The sequence below is a fragment of the Haliotis cracherodii genome, unplaced genomic scaffold, assembly GCF_022045235.1.
Source record: "Haliotis cracherodii isolate W230 unplaced genomic scaffold, xgHalCrac1.p SCAF_13, whole genome shotgun sequence".
Taxonomy (NCBI): domain Eukaryota; kingdom Metazoa; phylum Mollusca; class Gastropoda; order Lepetellida; family Haliotidae; genus Haliotis; species Haliotis cracherodii.
In genome coordinates this window covers 40,350,530-40,370,381 of record NW_027266268.1, presented here as the reverse complement: position 1 = coordinate 40,370,381, position 19,852 = coordinate 40,350,530, and the positions used below count along the sequence as shown (strand labels likewise).

At 43.4% G+C, this 19,852-nt stretch overlaps 1 protein-coding gene across 1 annotated transcript in view; it reads right to left on the bottom strand.

The window, feature by feature from the left end:
• Positions 1–242: 242 nt before the first annotated feature.
• Positions 243–19,852, bottom strand: part of LOC139459933 (myomegalin-like) — a 103,898-nt gene continuing 84,288 nt past the window's right edge. The window contains exons 29-38 of the mRNA XM_071241669.1: positions 18,396–18,978; positions 17,559–17,671; positions 16,973–17,155; positions 16,055–16,216; positions 14,912–15,157; positions 13,563–13,735; positions 12,694–12,702; positions 8,706–8,864; positions 7,784–7,922; positions 243–4,099 (exon numbers count right to left, since the gene is read on the bottom strand). Coding sequence (XP_071097770.1) covers positions 4,005–4,099; positions 7,784–7,922; positions 8,706–8,864; positions 12,694–12,702; positions 13,563–13,735; positions 14,912–15,157; positions 16,055–16,216; positions 16,973–17,155; positions 17,559–17,671; positions 18,396–18,978 — 1,862 coding nt within the window. The 3' untranslated portion in view covers positions 243–4,004. The remainder of the gene's footprint in view (positions 4,100–7,783; positions 7,923–8,705; positions 8,865–12,693; positions 12,703–13,562; positions 13,736–14,911; positions 15,158–16,054; positions 16,217–16,972; positions 17,156–17,558; positions 17,672–18,395; positions 18,979–19,852) is intronic.

Below are 19,852 nucleotides of genomic sequence, written 5' to 3'. Positions count from 1 at the left end.
TTGCGGTAAGCATGGGTTGCTGAAGACGTATTCTACCTGGATCTTTTAGAAAGAAGTGGAGATATACATGTAATACACTTGGTCCTCAAGGACAATCACAGCTGTGTGTCATGAAGCTCCTCCTTTGGCGAAGCTCCTGCTTGATAGTCCACCAAAACATGATTTTCTGTAGAATTTCTATATTCTGTGACTAGTAGAAGCAGAACATAACAAATATTCAGGTTCTGATCAATGACATTTTATTCTGGTGGACATGAAATATTTACAGGAGAGACAGAAAGAAACACATCCAATCATTTATGTCATCTCCAGCAGCCTGGCGCTCAGAACCAAACAAGACATTCTCACCCTAGATACGGTAACCAGAGACGACAGGAGAAGAGACAGCCAAGAACTACATAGACACAGATGCAGATGCAGCATGTTGTATAACATCCTATGTACATAGAAGACAGGTCATAGTGAGACACCCTCACTGAGCCTGGGGGTAATGGAACAACATCATACCATACATATTCAGCAGCCAAGTGGGTTAAGGGGCCACTGACAACAGATTCAGCTGATTCTCGAGAAGCCATTTGATGAAGGTTGTGTGACAGACATATCCCTGAGGCAAGGGGGGTAACTCACAGTGAAGCTGGAGTTAACTCCCTTGCCTCGATGTGAAACAGTAAGATGCTTGTGGACATGGATGAAACATCTAAAGTATTGTCTTTTAATATGTATTTCAGAAACACATGACCCACAAAATTAATGGAATCGGATTTTGGAAGAATATTGTTTTGCATGAAGTATCCTGTACTCACTCAAGTATGACACATGGAGAGAGATGTCATTGTTAAATGTGAAATAATAAACCTGGCAACAGTGAACACTACAGTGTGACACAATAATATATGCGACAGTCTACAGCATCGCTTATAATTACATGTTAAGTACATACACCATGAAATAACTTACGTTATGAAAATACACTCTGTGATTATAGCAACTAGGATTATGGCATATTTCAACTTCATAAATACATATTACATAACAAAGCCTTGTATAACCATTCATGTACTCTACCTCCGCTATATTGCATCAATAACACCCAGGGACCATCTCAAAGTTCAAGACAGTTTTGATTTTTCTCTCGTTAAGTGCTTTGTATACATTCTGAAACAAATTATGCATCACTACATTTGAGATGTCCCCTGAGTTGACAAGAGCTGTTGGTGGTTACCATGTAGTATCTATAGTATTCTGCTACACGTTGGCTATCACAGCGTCCGCAGGTTCAACCAAGGTATGTACAATAACACGGAAATACAGGCCCCGAACACATTCTCTGAGAACTAAACATCAGAATCTATGAGGTTGTAACGATTCAGCGATGATACTGTACTTTGTGATAAAATGTAATGATACGAGTAGTCGACATGATTGTGTCACAAGGTCATGTATGGATACAAACATCATCAATATGTATGATGGAGACACAATGTCATGAACATGTAATCAAAGATACTATTTTCCAAAGCCACTCTAATTATAACTGATTCAAACTGACTATGTTTAATGTGGACCTACATTTATTCTCACGGAACAAACCTAAACAGAAGTGTTTAAATTCATGTGTTGTATTGCATCGTATCACACCTCTATCAATGTAATAAACATTATTGTTACAGCCTTAACCCTGACCATTAACATACAGCAGGAAGTGATGAATAAACATGAGTACATGGGCTCATTACTAAAACAAGAGGCATGGATCACGTCCGAGACACATTACAAAGCTTGGATGATGACAATGATGAGGATGAGGATGAAGATATGGAATAATGTAATCTTATATCTACTCACACCATGCAAGTGATTGCACAGAACCAGCAACCATGCAGTTGAGGCCGTTGAAATAAAACTATCAATATACCATGCAATTGTTTCCATAGAAACATAACTATCACATATGTCTTTCAGCAGTTAATATTCATTAGCTTGTGGCAAAATTACCTCAAATACAATAAACTCTACAAAAATATGGTAACTGTTGCTGTTCTTGTCAGTGAGTATACTGTAATACTTTCTGTTGGAAGACTGACGCTGGAAGATGGGATTCAGCTTTGTAGTTTAATGTATGGGACACTGGAAGATGGGATTCAGCTGTGTAGTTTAATGTATGGGACACTGAAAGATGGGATTCAGCTTTGTAGTTTAATGTATGGGACACTGGAAGATAGGATTCAGCAAAGTACTTTGTCAAACTTTAACAGTTATGCTACCTGTTGCATAAGGGTGACAATCAGACACGAGCAGGAAAATATTATGTTCTCTGATCACACCAAAATGTGCAAGATGCTTTGTGTTTCAACTTCTTGACCTAAGACTGACTTGTGGCACATTCCCTAATATCAGGGATCACTGCATCAAGTGCCTTGTGTAAAATGTATGGAAGACCAAGAATCCTTTGAATACATAAAAACACAACATCCCAACAGCCTCTGATCATTCTGTAACACAATGGCAAGTCCTTCCTTAGTCAATACAGGGGAGATAACTCCACATACGAATAATACATCGTCATGTGGACTAAACTTCACCTCACTCACTCAATAAAATATTCATTATATGTTTGATTAGATCTTGTGAAACGATCAACTCAAAAAATATTGTAATTATGAATTTTCACTGTATTAAGCAATGAATTTATCAATTCTACAAAAGTTACCTCGAATGAAGAGAAAAACAATACACTATTGCATTAAAACAGTTATCAACCGCCCCACGAAAGCGAAACAAAGGAAAACACTGCATCCTGTTAGTGTGTTAGTGGGCTGGGTATACGCTGTATATCACTCTCCTGGTAACACTCGTTACTCCCCACAAGCTGGATGTAACAACAGATTCTGGTGATGGAGCACTATAAAACACATAAACAGGAGAAAAATAGTCTTAATGTTGGCTATTTACATTTAAACAGTGTGTGATATTTGGCAGTGACACTCCGACGTCAGATTCTGAAGACACACTCGTACACATGGCCATGATGACATAAAACAGGTAGAAGCAAACACAATCTGTGATAAGTGAAATTTAAAAATGTGCTCAGGAACAATGTATTAAAATGCTGACAAAACTATGACGGTTACGATGAAGAAGAGTTAAAACATTGAGGTTTTGAAATAACTGGAAAGAATAAATCAAAATTAATTCACATTTGCTTTTTGGTCCCTTCATAACAACAACTTTAATCAACAGTTCAATAACAGCGTTAGCAATATTTACAACACATGATGTCTTCCCACAACGGCCAACACAGGAATATCCTGGTGCCAACATGAGTGTGTTGGCCTCTACAAGAGGCCCACCACCATGGTGAATCAAGACACAGATCGCGACTAAATCAATGAAAAAGCTGTTTCCCCAACAAACTTTGTACCTGCTGAGAGGATTATTTCATATATTTAAAATTAACCACAAACGAGATGCCTTCGTGCACTTGATATGCTTTTAAATATCAACCAATGGAAGGTTTTGTGATGGATGATGTACGTATAAATGGATGTAGAAACTTTCCAAAGATAATGCTGTCAACTAATAATTCTAATCCAAGATACAGATACTTTGCCCCAGTCAGATGCCCGAGTAAACAGATGAATGAGAAATCTTAACAATGTTCAGAAGACCTGTCCCTTGTATTTACAGCAGCCATTGTCGACTGGGGCCATGTGCTCAGCTCCGTAGTTGTCTGTGACAGAAACATGTCAAGTAATGCTTGTGATGAACTACTATTCATAGCGACACCAAATACCAAAGATGACATTAGGGGTTTGTATGATGTAATTGTGGGTCGGGTTTTGTACGATGTCATCGTAGGTGGGGGGTTTGTGTGACATCATCGTGGGTCAGGGTTTGCGTGACGTCATTTTGGGTCTGGTTTTGTACGACGTCATCGCAGGTTAGGGGTTTGATTGACGTCATCGTGGGTCAGGTTGAGTACCTAGGTTGAAGGAGTGGTATCATCTTTTAGTGGTGGGTATCTTGAAACCGGACTCTCTTGCCGATTTCTCCATGTTGGAACCTGCCTTGTGCAGCACCTTGTAGGTCTTGGACACTGCAACACAACAGCAAGAACAACGTCAACACCTGACACAGACTTAATGATTTCTGCAATACCAGAAGCTGTTATGAAACAGATCTCAATAAATATATCTGTCTGACAATAAACATTCATACAGTAGCACAATGTGCTTCTTAAAACTGTTGGAGATGCCATATCTATTCACAATAAGGGAGAATACTGCATTAGGTGCAATTACCACTCATCTCCCAATAACTGCCCTTGTCACCTCAATACCACATACAAGCCAAACATTGATGGTGGCAGGTGCTTGCTGCTGACCTAGCAGAAACCATGACAGTCCTGAGCTGTAAACATGGATAATAATCTCAAATACTCTGATCAAGATTGAAATACTATTATGAAATAGTTCAGAAAACAATTAGATTCCTAGTCCCTCCTGATGATGTACCTGCAGTCATCAATACTTCACAAGGCTGTGATATACCACATCTGTATCACCCACGAATACACATCATATACGGCTGTCTTAAGTGTTGTTGCTATAGTAACCAATGAATTGAGCTACAGCATGGTTCCAGTGCTCAATAAACACTCCGATTACATTTGTAATTTTGTGTGCCATCAACTCAACACGCCGCTTCAACATCATGAAATGGTCGGGTTCACACGAGTTCATGTATATAGTACGGTTCCGTGATTCATAAAGACTTCTTTCATTAGCATTGTTTCCTGACCCCAAACAGACACACGTCACCATTGCAGTGTGGTGCGTCCATCCTCATGGGTGAAGGAGGAAGGTAATGTGAAACCCTGTGAAGTATTGACAACGATCGACCTACACTTTCAATAAGAACCTTACAAGCAAATCACAGAAGAGAAACAAACAATTAAATGGTTAGTATTGTATTGGCCTGCCACCAGAACACCGGAGTACATTATCACACATCTACTGACATCAGCATACCTCTGGCATGGGACCCCAATCTACCTTCAAATATACATGAGTGAAGCAAAGAGTATGATACAAAACACATCTAGAAACAGAAAACATATAATCCACACAAAGATGTAGAGCAGCAAGGGCTTGTGTTGTCAGCACCGGGCTCCCAAGTCTTAACAACAGAGAGAGAGAGAGTACATCACACACACCTCCTGTCACACAGAGAGTACATCACACACACCTCCTGTCACACAGAGAGTACATCATACACACCTCCTGTCACACAGAGACGATGTGGAATCTGCATGTAGCTCCATTATATTATCAGTGTTCTCGCTTGCTTTTGAAACTGACAGTCCTTGTAGAATGGCATCACTAAAAATTAGTTCCCTTAATTTTTGTCAGTCCCAACTTTCAACAAATGAAAAAACCTATGAAAATTACCTGGTTTAAATTCTTTCATCATGTTCAGTGCAATGACGTCATCTCCGAAGTAACTTAATTAGATATAAGCGTCATTCAGACAAACTTCAGTCACAATTTTCTCCTTTCTTTCCCAATATTTCAAGTTGAAGATGCTACAAACGGATATTTAACCTCGAAGCAAAGCGAAATGCTACTTGCTCTCAAAATAGACAAGAGGAAACCCTGACAGTAAAAGGCAAGCTGAGTTCATAAAAAAAATATTCTTATATGAATATCGCTGATGTTTTGGCTCAACAATAATGATTTATAAGGTACTTTATTTGCTGGTCCACAGGGTAATTACCGGTAAACGGGAACACTGATATTATACATCCATACTACTACTGTGATAAACACGCTTGACCCATTTGCTACCACAGCTTCATACTGAGTCCCACTATGATGCTGAAAATATTCAAACTACTGTCATGGGTAAGAGATGGAAATGTAACTTCCGAAACGAAGCTATGATGGCAAATGTGTCCTGGGTATTCATCATAATAGAATGGAGATAAAACACACCTGAGTAGGGAGGCTGAATACAGAGGCCAAAGCCTTTTTATGAGATGAAATAAGCTTTCTTACAATTTTGCAATGACCATGAACTTTCAAGATCTGATTTAGTTTGTTAATTTATCTAAATGGAGGTATAATGGCCTGGCCACATCTACTGCAGCTCCATCTCCACATGCCTTGATGTGACAGAAGGTTTCCTGTGTCCAGTAGGAGGTGGAATACATAACACACACAAGACAGACGGATGGACAACCTGATAGACTGACAGACAGATGGACACAGACAAGGTTTGCACCTAGAGGTCCTCCACCCACCGGTGTTTGTCCAGCAGGGACCGATCTGTGGAACACATGCGCAAACACATACACACATTACTAAACAAGTCGGCTGACCGGTCTGTGGAATATACACACATTACTAAACAAGTCGGCTGACCGGTCTGTGGAATATACACACATTACTAAACAAGTCGGCTGACCGGTCTGTGGAATATACACACATTACTAAACAAGTCGGCTGACCGGTCTGTGGAATATACACACATTACTAAACAAGTCGGCTGACCGGTCTGTGGAATATACACACATTACTAAACAAGTCGGCTGACCGGTCTGTGGAATATACACACATTACTAAACAAGTCGGCTGACCGGTCTGTGGAATATACACACATTACTAAACAAGTCGGCTGACCGGTCTGTGGAATATACACACATTACTAAACAAGTCGGCTGACCGGTCTGTGGAATATACACACATTACTACACAAGTCGGCTGACCGGTCTGTGGAATATACACACATTACTAAACAAGTCGGCTGACCGGTCTGTGGAATATACACACATTACTACACAAGTCGGCTGACCGGTCTGTGGAATATACACACATTACTAAACAAGTCGGCTGACCGGTCTGTGGAATATACACACATTACTAAACAAGTCGGCTGACCGGTCTGTGGAATATACACACATTACTAAACAAGTCGGCTGACCGGTCTGTGGAATATACACACATTACTAAACAAGTCGGCTGACCGGTCTCTGGAATATACACACATTACTACACCTATAGCAGTCTGGTATACACCAACACAAGTCGGCTGACCGGTCTCTGGAATATACACACATTACTACACCTATAGCAGTCTTGTATACACCAACACAAGTTGGCTGACCGGTGTTATTTGGATACTGGCCTATTGCATGTAGTGTTGCATAAACCAACACACTGCTTATACAGCATTTGTTCAACATTGTCCCTCTGCCTATCTACACACACTGCTTATACAGAATTTGTTCTACATTGTCCCTCTGCCCATCTACTCACACTGCTTATACAGAATTTGTTCTACATTGTCCCTCTGCCTATCTACACACACTGCTTATACAGAATTTGTTCTACATTGTCCCTCTGCCTATCTACACACACTGCTTATACAGCATTTGTTCAACATTGTCCCTCTGCCCATCTACTCACACTGCTTATACAGCATTTGTTCAACATTGTCCCTCTGCCCATCTACTCACATTGTTTATACAGCACTTGTTCTACGTTCTTCCTATCTACTCACACTGCTTATACAGCATTTGTTCTTCATTCTGCCTATCTACTCACTTTGTTTATACATCACTTGTTCTACGTTCTGCCTATCTACTCACATTGTTTATACAGCACTTGTTCTACATTCTTCCTATCTACTCACATTGTTTATACAGCACTTGTTCTAAGTTCTTCCTATCTACTCACATTGTTTATACATCACTTGTTCTACGTTCTGCCTATCTACTCACATTGTTTATACAGCACTTGTTCTACGTTCTCCCTCTGCCTGTTGGTAGCCTGGAGTCGGTGGTCAGCCTCGCGGACCTGGTGTTTCAGAAGGTCGTACTTGGAGCGCAGGTGGACCAGGTTACGTTTCAAGTCCTCGTTCTGGGGCAGAAATTGAATAGTGAGCCATGCACCAAACATATTTAACACCTTTACCGACCCTTGAGCCACCCAACAATCTTGTGAGCCACCGGCCACCCCAAGACTCACCCAGACAACCCTGGGAAGAATTCTGTTTCCTTGAACCACCCAACTAAACAACCTGTGTATCACCCAGGTAATCTGTGAATCATGCCACCCCATTGAAACATTCCAGCTTCCTGTGAACCACCCCAATGAAACATCCCATCTTCCTGGGAACCCCGACTGAAACATTCCAGCTTCCTGTGAACCACCCCACTGCCTAGGAACCACCCACTGAAACATCCGAGCTTAATGTGATCCACCCCACTGAAACATCCCATCTTCCTGTGAACCCCAAACTAAAACATGACAGCTTCCTGTGAACCAGCCCAATGCTTGGGAACAACCCACTGAAACATCCCAGCTTCCTGTGAACCCCCCACTGAAAAACACCATCTTCCTGTGAACCACCCCACTGCCCAGGAACCACAGACTGAAACATCCCAGCTTCCTATGAGCCACCCCACTGCCCATGAACCACCCACCGAAACAAGACAGCTTCCTGTGAACCCCCTCACTGAAACATCCCAGCTTCCTGTGAACATCCCACTGAAACATCCCAGCTTCCTGGGAGCCACCCCACTGCCCTTTAACACACCTGTGAACCGCCCAACCAAGCTGTGAATTTCCCTTGTACTGAAGCACTACTACCCATAATTGAAACAGTATGTATATTCTAGAATATTACATGAAGCCACTCACCTCAGAGGCCATCTTTGGGTCGAAGAATTCCCCCAGCTCGTTGATGGGTGGCAGCTGTGAGACCCAGAATGAGGACACCAGTCTCTGCTCCTGCTCCAGACAGATGCGGAGGTTCTCCGCCGACATGCCCAGCTCCTTCAGGGTGCTGTACTCCACACTCTGGGGACAGAACGTAGCATCAGTTATCAGTGCTGGTGACAGATAACATGGCTGCCATTAGAGCCGGGGACAGATAACATGGCTGCCATTAGAGCCGGGGACAGACAACATGGCTGCCATTAGGGCTGGGGACAGACAACATGGCTGCCATTAGAGCCGGGGACAGACAACATGGCTGCCATCAGAGCTGGGGACAGACAACATGGCTGCCATTAGAGCCGGGGACAGACAATATGGCTGCCATCACAGCTGGGGACAGACAACATGGCTGCCATTAGAGCTGAGGACAGACAACATGGCTGCCATTAGAGCCGGGGACAGACAACAAGGCTGCCATTAGAGCTGGGGACAGACAACATGGCTGCCATTAGGGCTGGGGACAGACAACATGGCTGCCATTAGGGCTTGGGACAGACAACATGGCTGCCATTAGAGCTGGGGACAGACAACATGGCTGCCATTAGGGCTGGGGAGAGACAACATGGCTGCCATTAGGGCCGGGGACAGACAACATGGCTGCCATTAGAGCTGGGGACAGACAACATGGCTGCCATTAGAGCTGGGGACAGACAACATGGCTGCCATTAGGGCTGGGGAGAGACAACATGGCTGCCATTAGGGCCGGGGACAGACAATATGGCTGCCATTAGAGCTGGGGACAGACAACATGGCTGCCATTAGAGCTGGGGATAGACAATATGGCTGCCATTAGAACTGGGGACAGACAACGTGGCTGCCATTAGAGCCGGGGACAGACAATATGGCTGCCATTAGAGCCGGGGACAGACAACATGGCTGCCATTAGAGCTGGGGATAGACAATATGGCTGCCATTAGAGCCGGGGACAGACAACATGGCAGCCATTAGAGCTGGGGATAGACAATATGGCCACCATTAGAGCTTGGGACAGACAACATGGCTGCCATTAAAGCTGGGGATAGACAATATGGCCGGGGACAGAACGTAGCATCAGTTATCAGTGTTGAGGACAGAAAACATGGCTGCCATTAGGGCTGGGGACAGACAACATGTTGCCATTAGAGCCGGGGACAGACAATATGGCTGCCATTAGAGCTGGGGACAGACAACATGGCTGCCATTAGAGCTGGGGATGGACAATATGGCTGCCATTAGAGCCGGGGACAGACAACATGGCTGCCATTAGCACTGGGGACAGACAACGTGGCTGCCATTAGCACTGGGGACAGACAACGTGGCCACCACGTCCTCGCATACAGAGGAGCTGACTGCATCAAGCCAGTAGCAGGATATCACAAGAAATCATGATGGATCATTTCTGAGGCAACTGGTTGATGAGAGACAAAAGTTTTTTTATTAGTCTTGCTTTAATATCATCTAGAATGATATGCAGTGCTGATAAACTGACTAAGTATGATATGCCATGGAAGTTACAATAGTAACGCTTACAGCACTTTGAACAAGGTAATTATATATATATATATATGTTGAACTTTACGACAAGTGACTGACACACAAGATCAAGACAAGGAGACACGACATCAGGCCATCATTGATAATATCTATGTCCCATCAACGTGACCCAGTAATAAAATTGGGTAGGGGTAGGTTGGCAGTGATCATGTTTGTTTGATCACCTCACTCAGCAATAATACATCTATATGATGGCAATAATGGATCTAAATGATGGCAGCCTGTAAATAATTGAGTCTGGACCATACAGTCCCGTGATTGGTAGTGTTATCAATGACCTACGCAGTTTGGGTATGTTGACATGCTATCCACCAAGTCACCTTGTCGGCCATCCAATCCAGTAAATGATTAACTACATACAAGACAGGTTTATTTAGGGAGCATGCACGTATAGAGAAATAGGACATAAGAAAAGGCAACTTTTCAGTTATAGCTGTTTTGCAGGGCAGGGATGATTGACCAAAATAAAAGCTTTCTATAGTTTATAGTCTGACATGTTATTCAATCTACTGATTGTCACCAAGTTACCAAGCTAAATACATGCTTGTAGCTTTCTACGAAGCCTTGTTAGTCAGGAAGATATGAGGGAGTGAGAGCAGCCCTGGACTCAAACCTTCCACCCAGATCTACAAGTGGGCATCTCAGTTCAACATATTAACACCATTATCCAGAGACTCTCTATACTCCATACATGAACAAGTGTCTGTATCAGTCTCATCAGCAACTGGAGTGTATTACATGCTTCAAAGAGCACTTACATTTTACACCCACTTCCTGATAAAGCTTTTGAATTCTTCATTACCACAAAGACTGGTTGGTTTGTTTGTTGTTTAACACCGCACTCAGCAATATTCCAGCTATATGACGGCGGTCTGTAAATAATTGAGTCTGGACCAGACAATCCAGTGATTAATGTCATGAGCATCGATCCACGCAATTGGGATAGATGACATGCATCAACCAAGTCATCGAGTCTGACCACCCGATCCCGTTAGTCGCCTTTTACGACAAGCATAGTCACCTTTTACGGCAAGTATGGGTTGCTGAAGACCTATTCTACCCCGGAATCTTCACGGGTCTACCACAAAGAAATATAGATAATGTATCATTATATTCACCATTTCCAAACATAAAAGATTAATTTGTCACATACCGCAAATGAAGTTATCACATTACATCTTCATTTGATTCATTTGAACGAGAATTTGAGAAAATACAACCCTCATACCACCATAACCATTAAACTATCTATGCTATTGTCACCTCAGTTAGTGTACTTGTATGTTCGACTGTAAAACTTTAATCAGCAGAGCGACAAGAGTTTAGGTTCCACATCACTGGCAAAGCTACAGCATTGTCCTGCCATGGGTTCACTGTACCGATGTTGGGATTCAAACCCCAGTCAACAGTGTAACAAGCAAACAACTTCACCGTTAGACTACCTTGATGAGGCAGACTTTTGATGATGGAACAACAACGTCAAGCAAGCATCCTTACATCCATGGCTTACATACTGACTTTGTGACTCACTGCAAGATTGATGTGTTGAACTGTCCTGAGTTAAATCAAAATCTAAATGTATTTTCTAAAATACATAGACAATAAATAGAGGATGCACAGATTCAGGCAAGATGTAGAACTGTTTATACAGCACTAATATCAGCTCCAGGTGAAGGACACTGCAGGATAGCAGACTACAGTAGGACAGTACAGGATGCACAATGGAGGGTAGACTATACATGCATAACCCCCCGATCTAACTAGCAACACAGGTTTAATGCCACATTGTATGCCACTATTTCAGTCCTATCACAGAGGTCTACTTATAAGGGAGACGAGACAAGCCAGCTTGGATGTTTTTGTTGACAAAGCATCACCTTCCCAGGTAAAAATCACAACTCCACAGCAACTTCCGATTTTGCGATCAACATCTTGTACAACGACTGTACGAGTCTACATGATGGGGTGAATGAATTTTGTTTTACGTCACTTCACAATATTCCAGCAATCTCACAACAGTCTATAAATAATCCAGTTTGGACCAGGCAAACCACGGAATAAAAGCATCAACAATCAACGCTCCACGCCACTGTGCTGTGACGACATACCATCACCCAGGTCACGGATTCTCATCACCTAGTTCCCAGGTTAGCATGATGGACCTATTCTGCTTCAGTTACCATGGTTATGGGGTAAATTGTGAAATGTGGTTAGACATTTGCCCACCGATGAACATACATGGAGGGAGGTTACAGGACATATTTCTATGACAACTGACAATGTGTGAGCATGCAACAAAGTAGGATTGCCTGTTTCTATGACAACTAATATGTTTGACATGCAATATACAAGCACAGGCAAAGACATTGAGATTTACCTTCAGTAGCTGACGAGGGAAGGAAGAAAACACCTCGTGAACATCATTAAACAAACAGTTTCACAAATAAAATAAAATACTTCTTATAGGAAGACAAAAAAACACTTTCTTTCAAGCAAATATAAAAAAATAATTCCCAAAACCAAACTTCTAAAGATTCTTTAACATACTAAGATGTAAAAAAATAATAATTTACAACTTTTATCAAAATGTTTCCATGAAAATTCCAAATGAGACAAATAATATTTTGTATAAGATTCATGACATGTTTATCAGTTGGACAGTCACCCAACAATACCCACAATACATCACTGTCAAGCCATATGATGGAGAGTTTACAAAGTATATGGCTAAGACAATGACCGGTTTCTGACATGCCAAAGGGACGCAACTCTTCACAGCAAATTACAAGACCTTACCAACTGAGCCACCTGTACCCCCAAATGTTTGTAAATGATTAACGCAGAAGTCAGCAATATTCCAGCTATATGGCATCAGCTAAAATAATCAAGTCTGGACAAGACAATCCAGTGAATGACATTATCAGCAACTCCAACCCATCAGGGTACAATGAAATGCAACCAAGCAAGTCACCGAGTTTGTTTGTTTGTTTGTTTAACGCCACACTCAGCAATATTCGAGCTATATGAAGGCGGTCTGTAAATAATCAAGTCTGGACCAGACAATCCAGTGATTGACATCATAAGCATCAATCCAGGCAATTGTGATATGATGACATGCATCAACCAAGTCACTGAGTCTGACCACACAATCATCCATGGTGCACACAGGGTGCTGGGGACCAGTTCTAGCCCCGGCTCCCCAGCACCTACACTTCATGGCTAAGACAAGGTATGACAGCAGCTGACCTCGGTGGTGGACAAGCCCTTGAGAGTCTTGAGTCGGTCCGACACACGGGCCTGCATGCTGCACAGCGTCGCCACACTCTCCCCGTTCTCCTTCCGCAGCTTCTCAAAGTCATCCAGCTTCCCGATGGCGAACAGACGCCGGATGTCGGAGTCTACCCTCACAATGGGGAAGTCTGTCGGGGAGAGAACACAAACACAGATCACAATCTCAAACAAGATTCAGCACCAATGTTATTTTAAACCATACACAGCTAATGTCACCCAAGTGTCTTTAAATATCAAATATATCAACACGGCGCTAAAAGGTGATAAAAGTTTAAAAGTCTGAGGCTTGCCCTTATTGATGAGTGTTGATATGTTTGACAACAAAAGACATGAGGATAAACTTTTTATTACCCAAGAAAATTTTGGTACTTCATGTGACACAAATCAATGGAGGATTCAGATTCAAGGCATGATGTCAAGAAACATAATAAATGGCAAAGATGTTCAATCCTGTGTGGATATCGCCACCATAGCAGACACCAACATCTACATGAAGACATCATTAACAGGACTCATATAAGTATGGAGGTTACGTGTCCAAGTACAACCTACTTCAGGTCTGATTCATATACAGTAAACTACGGTCATAACGAACTCAAAGGGATGACTAATTTTAGTTCATTATAACCGTAGTTCATTATAACCGTAGTTCTTTATAAGCATATATACGGCATAACTACAGCAAATAGTCGGCACCAAAAAAGTGAGTTCATTATATCCGTCAGTTCGTTATAAGCGTGTTCGTTATAACCGTGGTTTACTGTACTGACTCATATACTGAATTACATACAGATTACATCTCATAAATTCATATCTTGTGTACATAGAATATCTGTGTTATCTACAGGTTCTTAATTAGGATCACATCAATACTTCAAACTGAAACAACGAAAACACATAATCAACTTCAGAAAAGATGTGTTTTTGTTTTCAACCCAGTGTTTGAAATAACTTTAAAACCCAACAAGACAGACAGGCCGGTGACCCATAAATGTTGCCTGCCTATCTTCAAAATTACCTGTCCACATTCAGAGATCATAAATATTGAAAAATTGCTAAAAATAAGAGAAAAATCGCGTCTTCATTCACTTGAAATAATGCAAACAATTACTTGAGAATCTACATGGAGTAATAATAAAACTGAATATGTAAGTATTAACAACCTACTATGATTTTTGAATCCATTTTCCAAATATTAAAAAAAATCGAATGTTTTTTCAAAGTGTCTCAGTATGAATATATCATGAACAGAATGCCGACAAGGAGGAAGAGGTGATTATAAATCCATGTTTGGTCTAATGAACCTTTCATGACGTCGCCAGGTTGGCTGTCCACCCAGTACTTGATGTTCTCCATTGACGCCAGGTGGCGCCGCTCAGGGAGGTGGGCGAGGTCGTCCGGCAGTGAGATCAGACTGGTGCCATGTGACATGGCGGCTGGGGGGACCGGGAGGGACTGGGACATGTGGGCGTCCTTGCAGGGAGAGCCACCTGTCTTGTCGGCATGGTGGTGCGAGTCGGTGGTGCTGGTGATGTCACTGTACACGTGGTCTGGCAACGGTTAGAGATAGAGACACACGGGTTAGAGTGAGTGAGTGAGTGAGTGAGTGGCACAGAGATGGAGGGTGGTACATCATAAGTTGTAGCAGGATCACGAGGGGTTCATGGGGTTTTATGCGTCCCTGGGGAGTTATTATATCACGAGCCGGTGGCGAGTGGTATAAAACCTCATGAGGGGTGCATAAAACCCCATGTACCCAGATTGATCCTGCTACACCGAATTTATCTTACCGACATGTTTTAATATGATATTGTAAAAGAATTCAAACAAATAAAAAATTGATAGAAAACAGCTGTTCGATTGAGCTGAGGTTAACAGTGTGCTATGTCACATGACTTCCATTGACTCAGTGCAGCCTTTTGCTTTAAAGTGGGGTATAAGGGATTTATTCTGCCTCTAAGAAATCCACGTGCAGCCTGACTTGCTTGTGGCGGGGTATAAGGGATTTATTCTACCTCTAAGAAATCCATGTGCAGCCTGACTTGCTTGTGGCGGGGAATAAGGGATTTATCCGCCCGCTGAGAAATTTATCCCCTTCCAAGGAGGTGGGAGAAGCTGTGCCAGTTCAATGTCAAAGGAATGTCGATGTCAGGCAAGTCGATTGAAAAGTTGGGGAGAATCATAATTGAGAATTCTTTTCATGCCATACATGATTGGGCCGCCATCACCTCCATATACTGCCACATGTTGGTTATCACACCTCATAGAATATACCAAGATAGTGTCAGCAATATTGAGTCCGTGATTAGCTGCATGTTTTGTGTGAGCAGTTCTCCACATCAAGTTAGGAAAGAACATCAGGTTCTTTTCAAGAAAGTTGCCCATTGCCATGGAAACAAGCTAAGAATGAGTGACCACTGCACACAAGGGAGATAATTTGCACTCACCTGCGTCTTCATGGAGTCCTGCCTGGCGGGTGATCACACTGTATTTATATTCTTTGTCAGATCTGTACTTTCGAATGTAGGTGTCCTTCGTCTTTGAGTCCGACTTCCTCTCTGGTCTCAATGTGGACTCGGGGCTGGGTCGCCCGTCAGGTGCATCAGTGGCTGAAATAACATCACCAGTTATACATCATCTGTTCTCAATGTAGTACATTCTACAGCTCACATCTGAACATTCTAACGGTTCGATGTATCGCCCTCAGTGAGTGAGTGAGTGAATATGGTTTTACGCTGCTTTTAGCAATATTCCAGCAATATCACAGCGGGGACACCAGAAATGGGCTTCACACATTGTACCCATGTCGGGAATTGAACCCGGGTCTTTGGCGTGACGAGCGAACGCTTTAACCACTAGGCTACCTGACCGCCCCGTCGCCATCAGTACTGACACATATAACTGAAGACTGAATGAGGGGGCACCTGCAGCTTCTGTTCTCAATGTCTCCATGAATCTAGCTGCTCACATCTAACACTGCTGGTATTCATGTATACTTATACAATCCAGCCTGTCATTGTCCTCAAGAGAAGCAGGAGAACAACCCTATGGACTCAGGAGTCAGAGTTTATTACAGTTATACGTCCATTAACCATCTATGTTGTAAGGTGGCATTCTGTTTGTTTGTTTAAAGCTGCAATATTTCAGTTATATGATGGCGGTCTGTAAGTAATTGAGTCTGGACCAGGCAATCATGAACTGACATCATGAATCACTGAGCTATGCAATTGGGTCACGATAAAATGCATCAACAAAGTCAGGGAGCCTGACCAGGGATCCTGTTAGTCACCTCTCACGACAAGCATAGGTTTCTGAAGACCAATTCTAACCCGGATCTTCACAGGGAATGTAAGATGACAACTCACTGTGGGAACCCGTGGGGCTGTTGTTGCGCTGCTGCTGCTGCTGCTGCTGTTGCAACTGTTGTCGGAGGATCTCCTCCAGTTTGGTGCGCAGTGTGTCGTTGGCGTCGATGCTTCGTTCCAGCTGGACCCTCAGCCTGCGGATCTCCGTCAGCAGCTCCCGGATGCAGGACTTCTCGTCATTCTCTGTGGGCGACACACGGACATGTTACCCAGCGGTCATTGTGCAGAGTGGGTGAGTTAAACCACCGAGACAAACCATGATTGCATTATCCACATTTAAGTTAGTGAGTATGATATTACACCACCTTTAGCAATATTACAGCAGGGGACACTAGAAATGGGCTTCACACATTTTGCCCATGTGGGGGAATCGAACCTGGGTCCTTGCGTGTGACGAGCTAACACATTAACCACTAGGCTACCCCACCGCCCATATATCTTGTCAAGAGATACCTTAGTCATCTACTATATTCCAGGAAGGACATTAGTTACATTACATAGCCCCACTTCTCCCTCATCCAACTTCTTCCAACCCAAACTGCAGACGCATCGTGCAGAGAATCTCGTGGCAAAGTGGCGGACTTACCTTGTTCACCCCCCTGCAGTTTCTCGTACACGCTCAGCTCGAGTCGGAGAGTCTTGTTGAGCTCCGCCTTCTCCTCCTCCCGATCTCGCATGTCTCCCACCTCCAGGTTCAGCCTGCAGCACAGACAGACTAGGTACTTCACAGTCTGCTACATCAACCACACACACTCCCACATGCATCGAAAAGCTGTGCTTACTTTGTTACAGACAGACAGACTAGGTACTTCACAGTCTGCTACATCAACCACACACACTCCCACATGCATCGAAAAGCCGTGCTTACTTTGTTACAGACAGACAGACAGACAGACATAAATACGTACGTACATACATACATATATACGCCGCTTTAAACAATATTCCAGCAATATCACTTCACACATTGTACCCATGCTGGAAATCGAACCAGGGTCTTTGGCGTGACAAGTGAACACTTGAACCACTAGGTTACGCGACCGCCCCTCAGACAGACAGACAGACAGACAGACAAACAGTATGTAAGGCCATATGATCCATAGTACAGTTCAGTTTTAACAAAAACATGAAAATCAACATGATCTTGAACATTCACCTGAGTCTAAATACATGTTTTAAATACATTGCCAAAGATTTGATAACATATACATTGTTGGAATTCAACAAATTGATCATAAATTGATTGTCTTTGCGTTTAATATCGAAATAAAATTGAAAAATCTTAAAGTTTAATATTTTTCATATACAAAAAGAACATGGAACTTATCATGGTTACTATTTCAGTAAAGACAATATAGAACATATGATCATGAGCAGGCACTACACAGGAAGTACCCGATACCAAGACATCCGGACGACTCACCTCTTGATCTCCTTCGATGCTTTCTTCAACATGGCCTCCATCTTCTCCTTCTTCAGCTGCAGCCTCTGACACGTCTGTTCCCGCTCGTCGATGGTCTGCTCGCGCTCCGATATCGTCTTCTCCCTCTCTAGGATCGTTTTCTCCTTCTCCGCAACCTCCTTCTTGTGTCTCGCTACCACGAATTGCGTCTCTTCCACGTTGTGTCTCATACTTTCAATAAGCTTGTCCTTCTCCGCAACCTCCTTTTTATGTCTCGCCACGATTGACTCCGTCTCTTCCAAGTTATATCTCATACTTTCTATCACCTTGTCCTTCTGGGAGACCTCCTTTTTATGTCTCACCACGACCAACTGCGTCTCTTCCAAGTTGTGTCTCATCTTCTCTATCACGTTCTCCTTCTCGGCCATCTCCCGCCGCTGTCGCTCGATGATGACCCGTGTGTCCTGGATCACCTTCTCGCGCTCGTCGATGATGTAGATCTTCTCGGTGGCGTCGGTGTGCGAGGTGGCCAGCTTCTGCTGCAGCTGTTGGATGGTACGCTCCAGCTCGTGCACCTTCAGGTCACAGTCATGGTGCATGTAACCTGGGAAGGAACACAGGGTTAGGATCAAAATACCCACTTCCAGGACGATGTGACTACACAAAATGTCATTTCAATGTTATTATCTGCATACCAAATACATCACGACCAGTCACCTTAATAGATGGATATTATTTTTATTCTAACACTGCCCCTGTCATTTGCTGAGTGAGTGAGTGAGTGAGTGAGTGAGTGAGTGAGTGAGTGAGTGAGTGAGTGAGTGAGTGAGTGAGTGAGTGAGTGAGTGAGTGAGTGAGTGAGTGGCCTGTACACTTTGGATCAGGCAAACCAGTGACTGATGGCAATGATGACACGTCACAGAGCCCAGATCACAGTATCCTCTTTAGCAATCTAAGCATCTCAACAATGTCACTCACCTTCCTCATCCAATAACCACCCTCTACCTACTGCATCCTAACTGCTCCCAACCCCCAAACCCACATCACCTGTCTCCCCCTACCCTCCACAGACACCTGCACCCACCTCTTCCTGACCTCTGCACCCACACCCCTTACTGACTTCCCAACCCACACCAATCACCTCTCTCCCCCCTACCCTCCACAGACACATGTACCCACCTCTTCCTGACCTCCCAACCCCCACATCACCTCTCTCCCCCCTACCCTCCACAGACACCTGCACCCACCTCTTCCTGACCTCCGCACCCACATCCCTTACTGACTTGCCAACCCACACCAATCACCTGTCTCCCCCCTACCCTCCACAGACACATGCACCCACCTCTTCCTGACCTCCGCACCCACACCCCTTACTGACTTCCCAACCCACACCAATCACCTCTCTCACCCCTACCCTCCAGACACATGTACCCACCTCTTCCTGACCTCCCAACCCCCACTTCACCTGTATCCCCCCC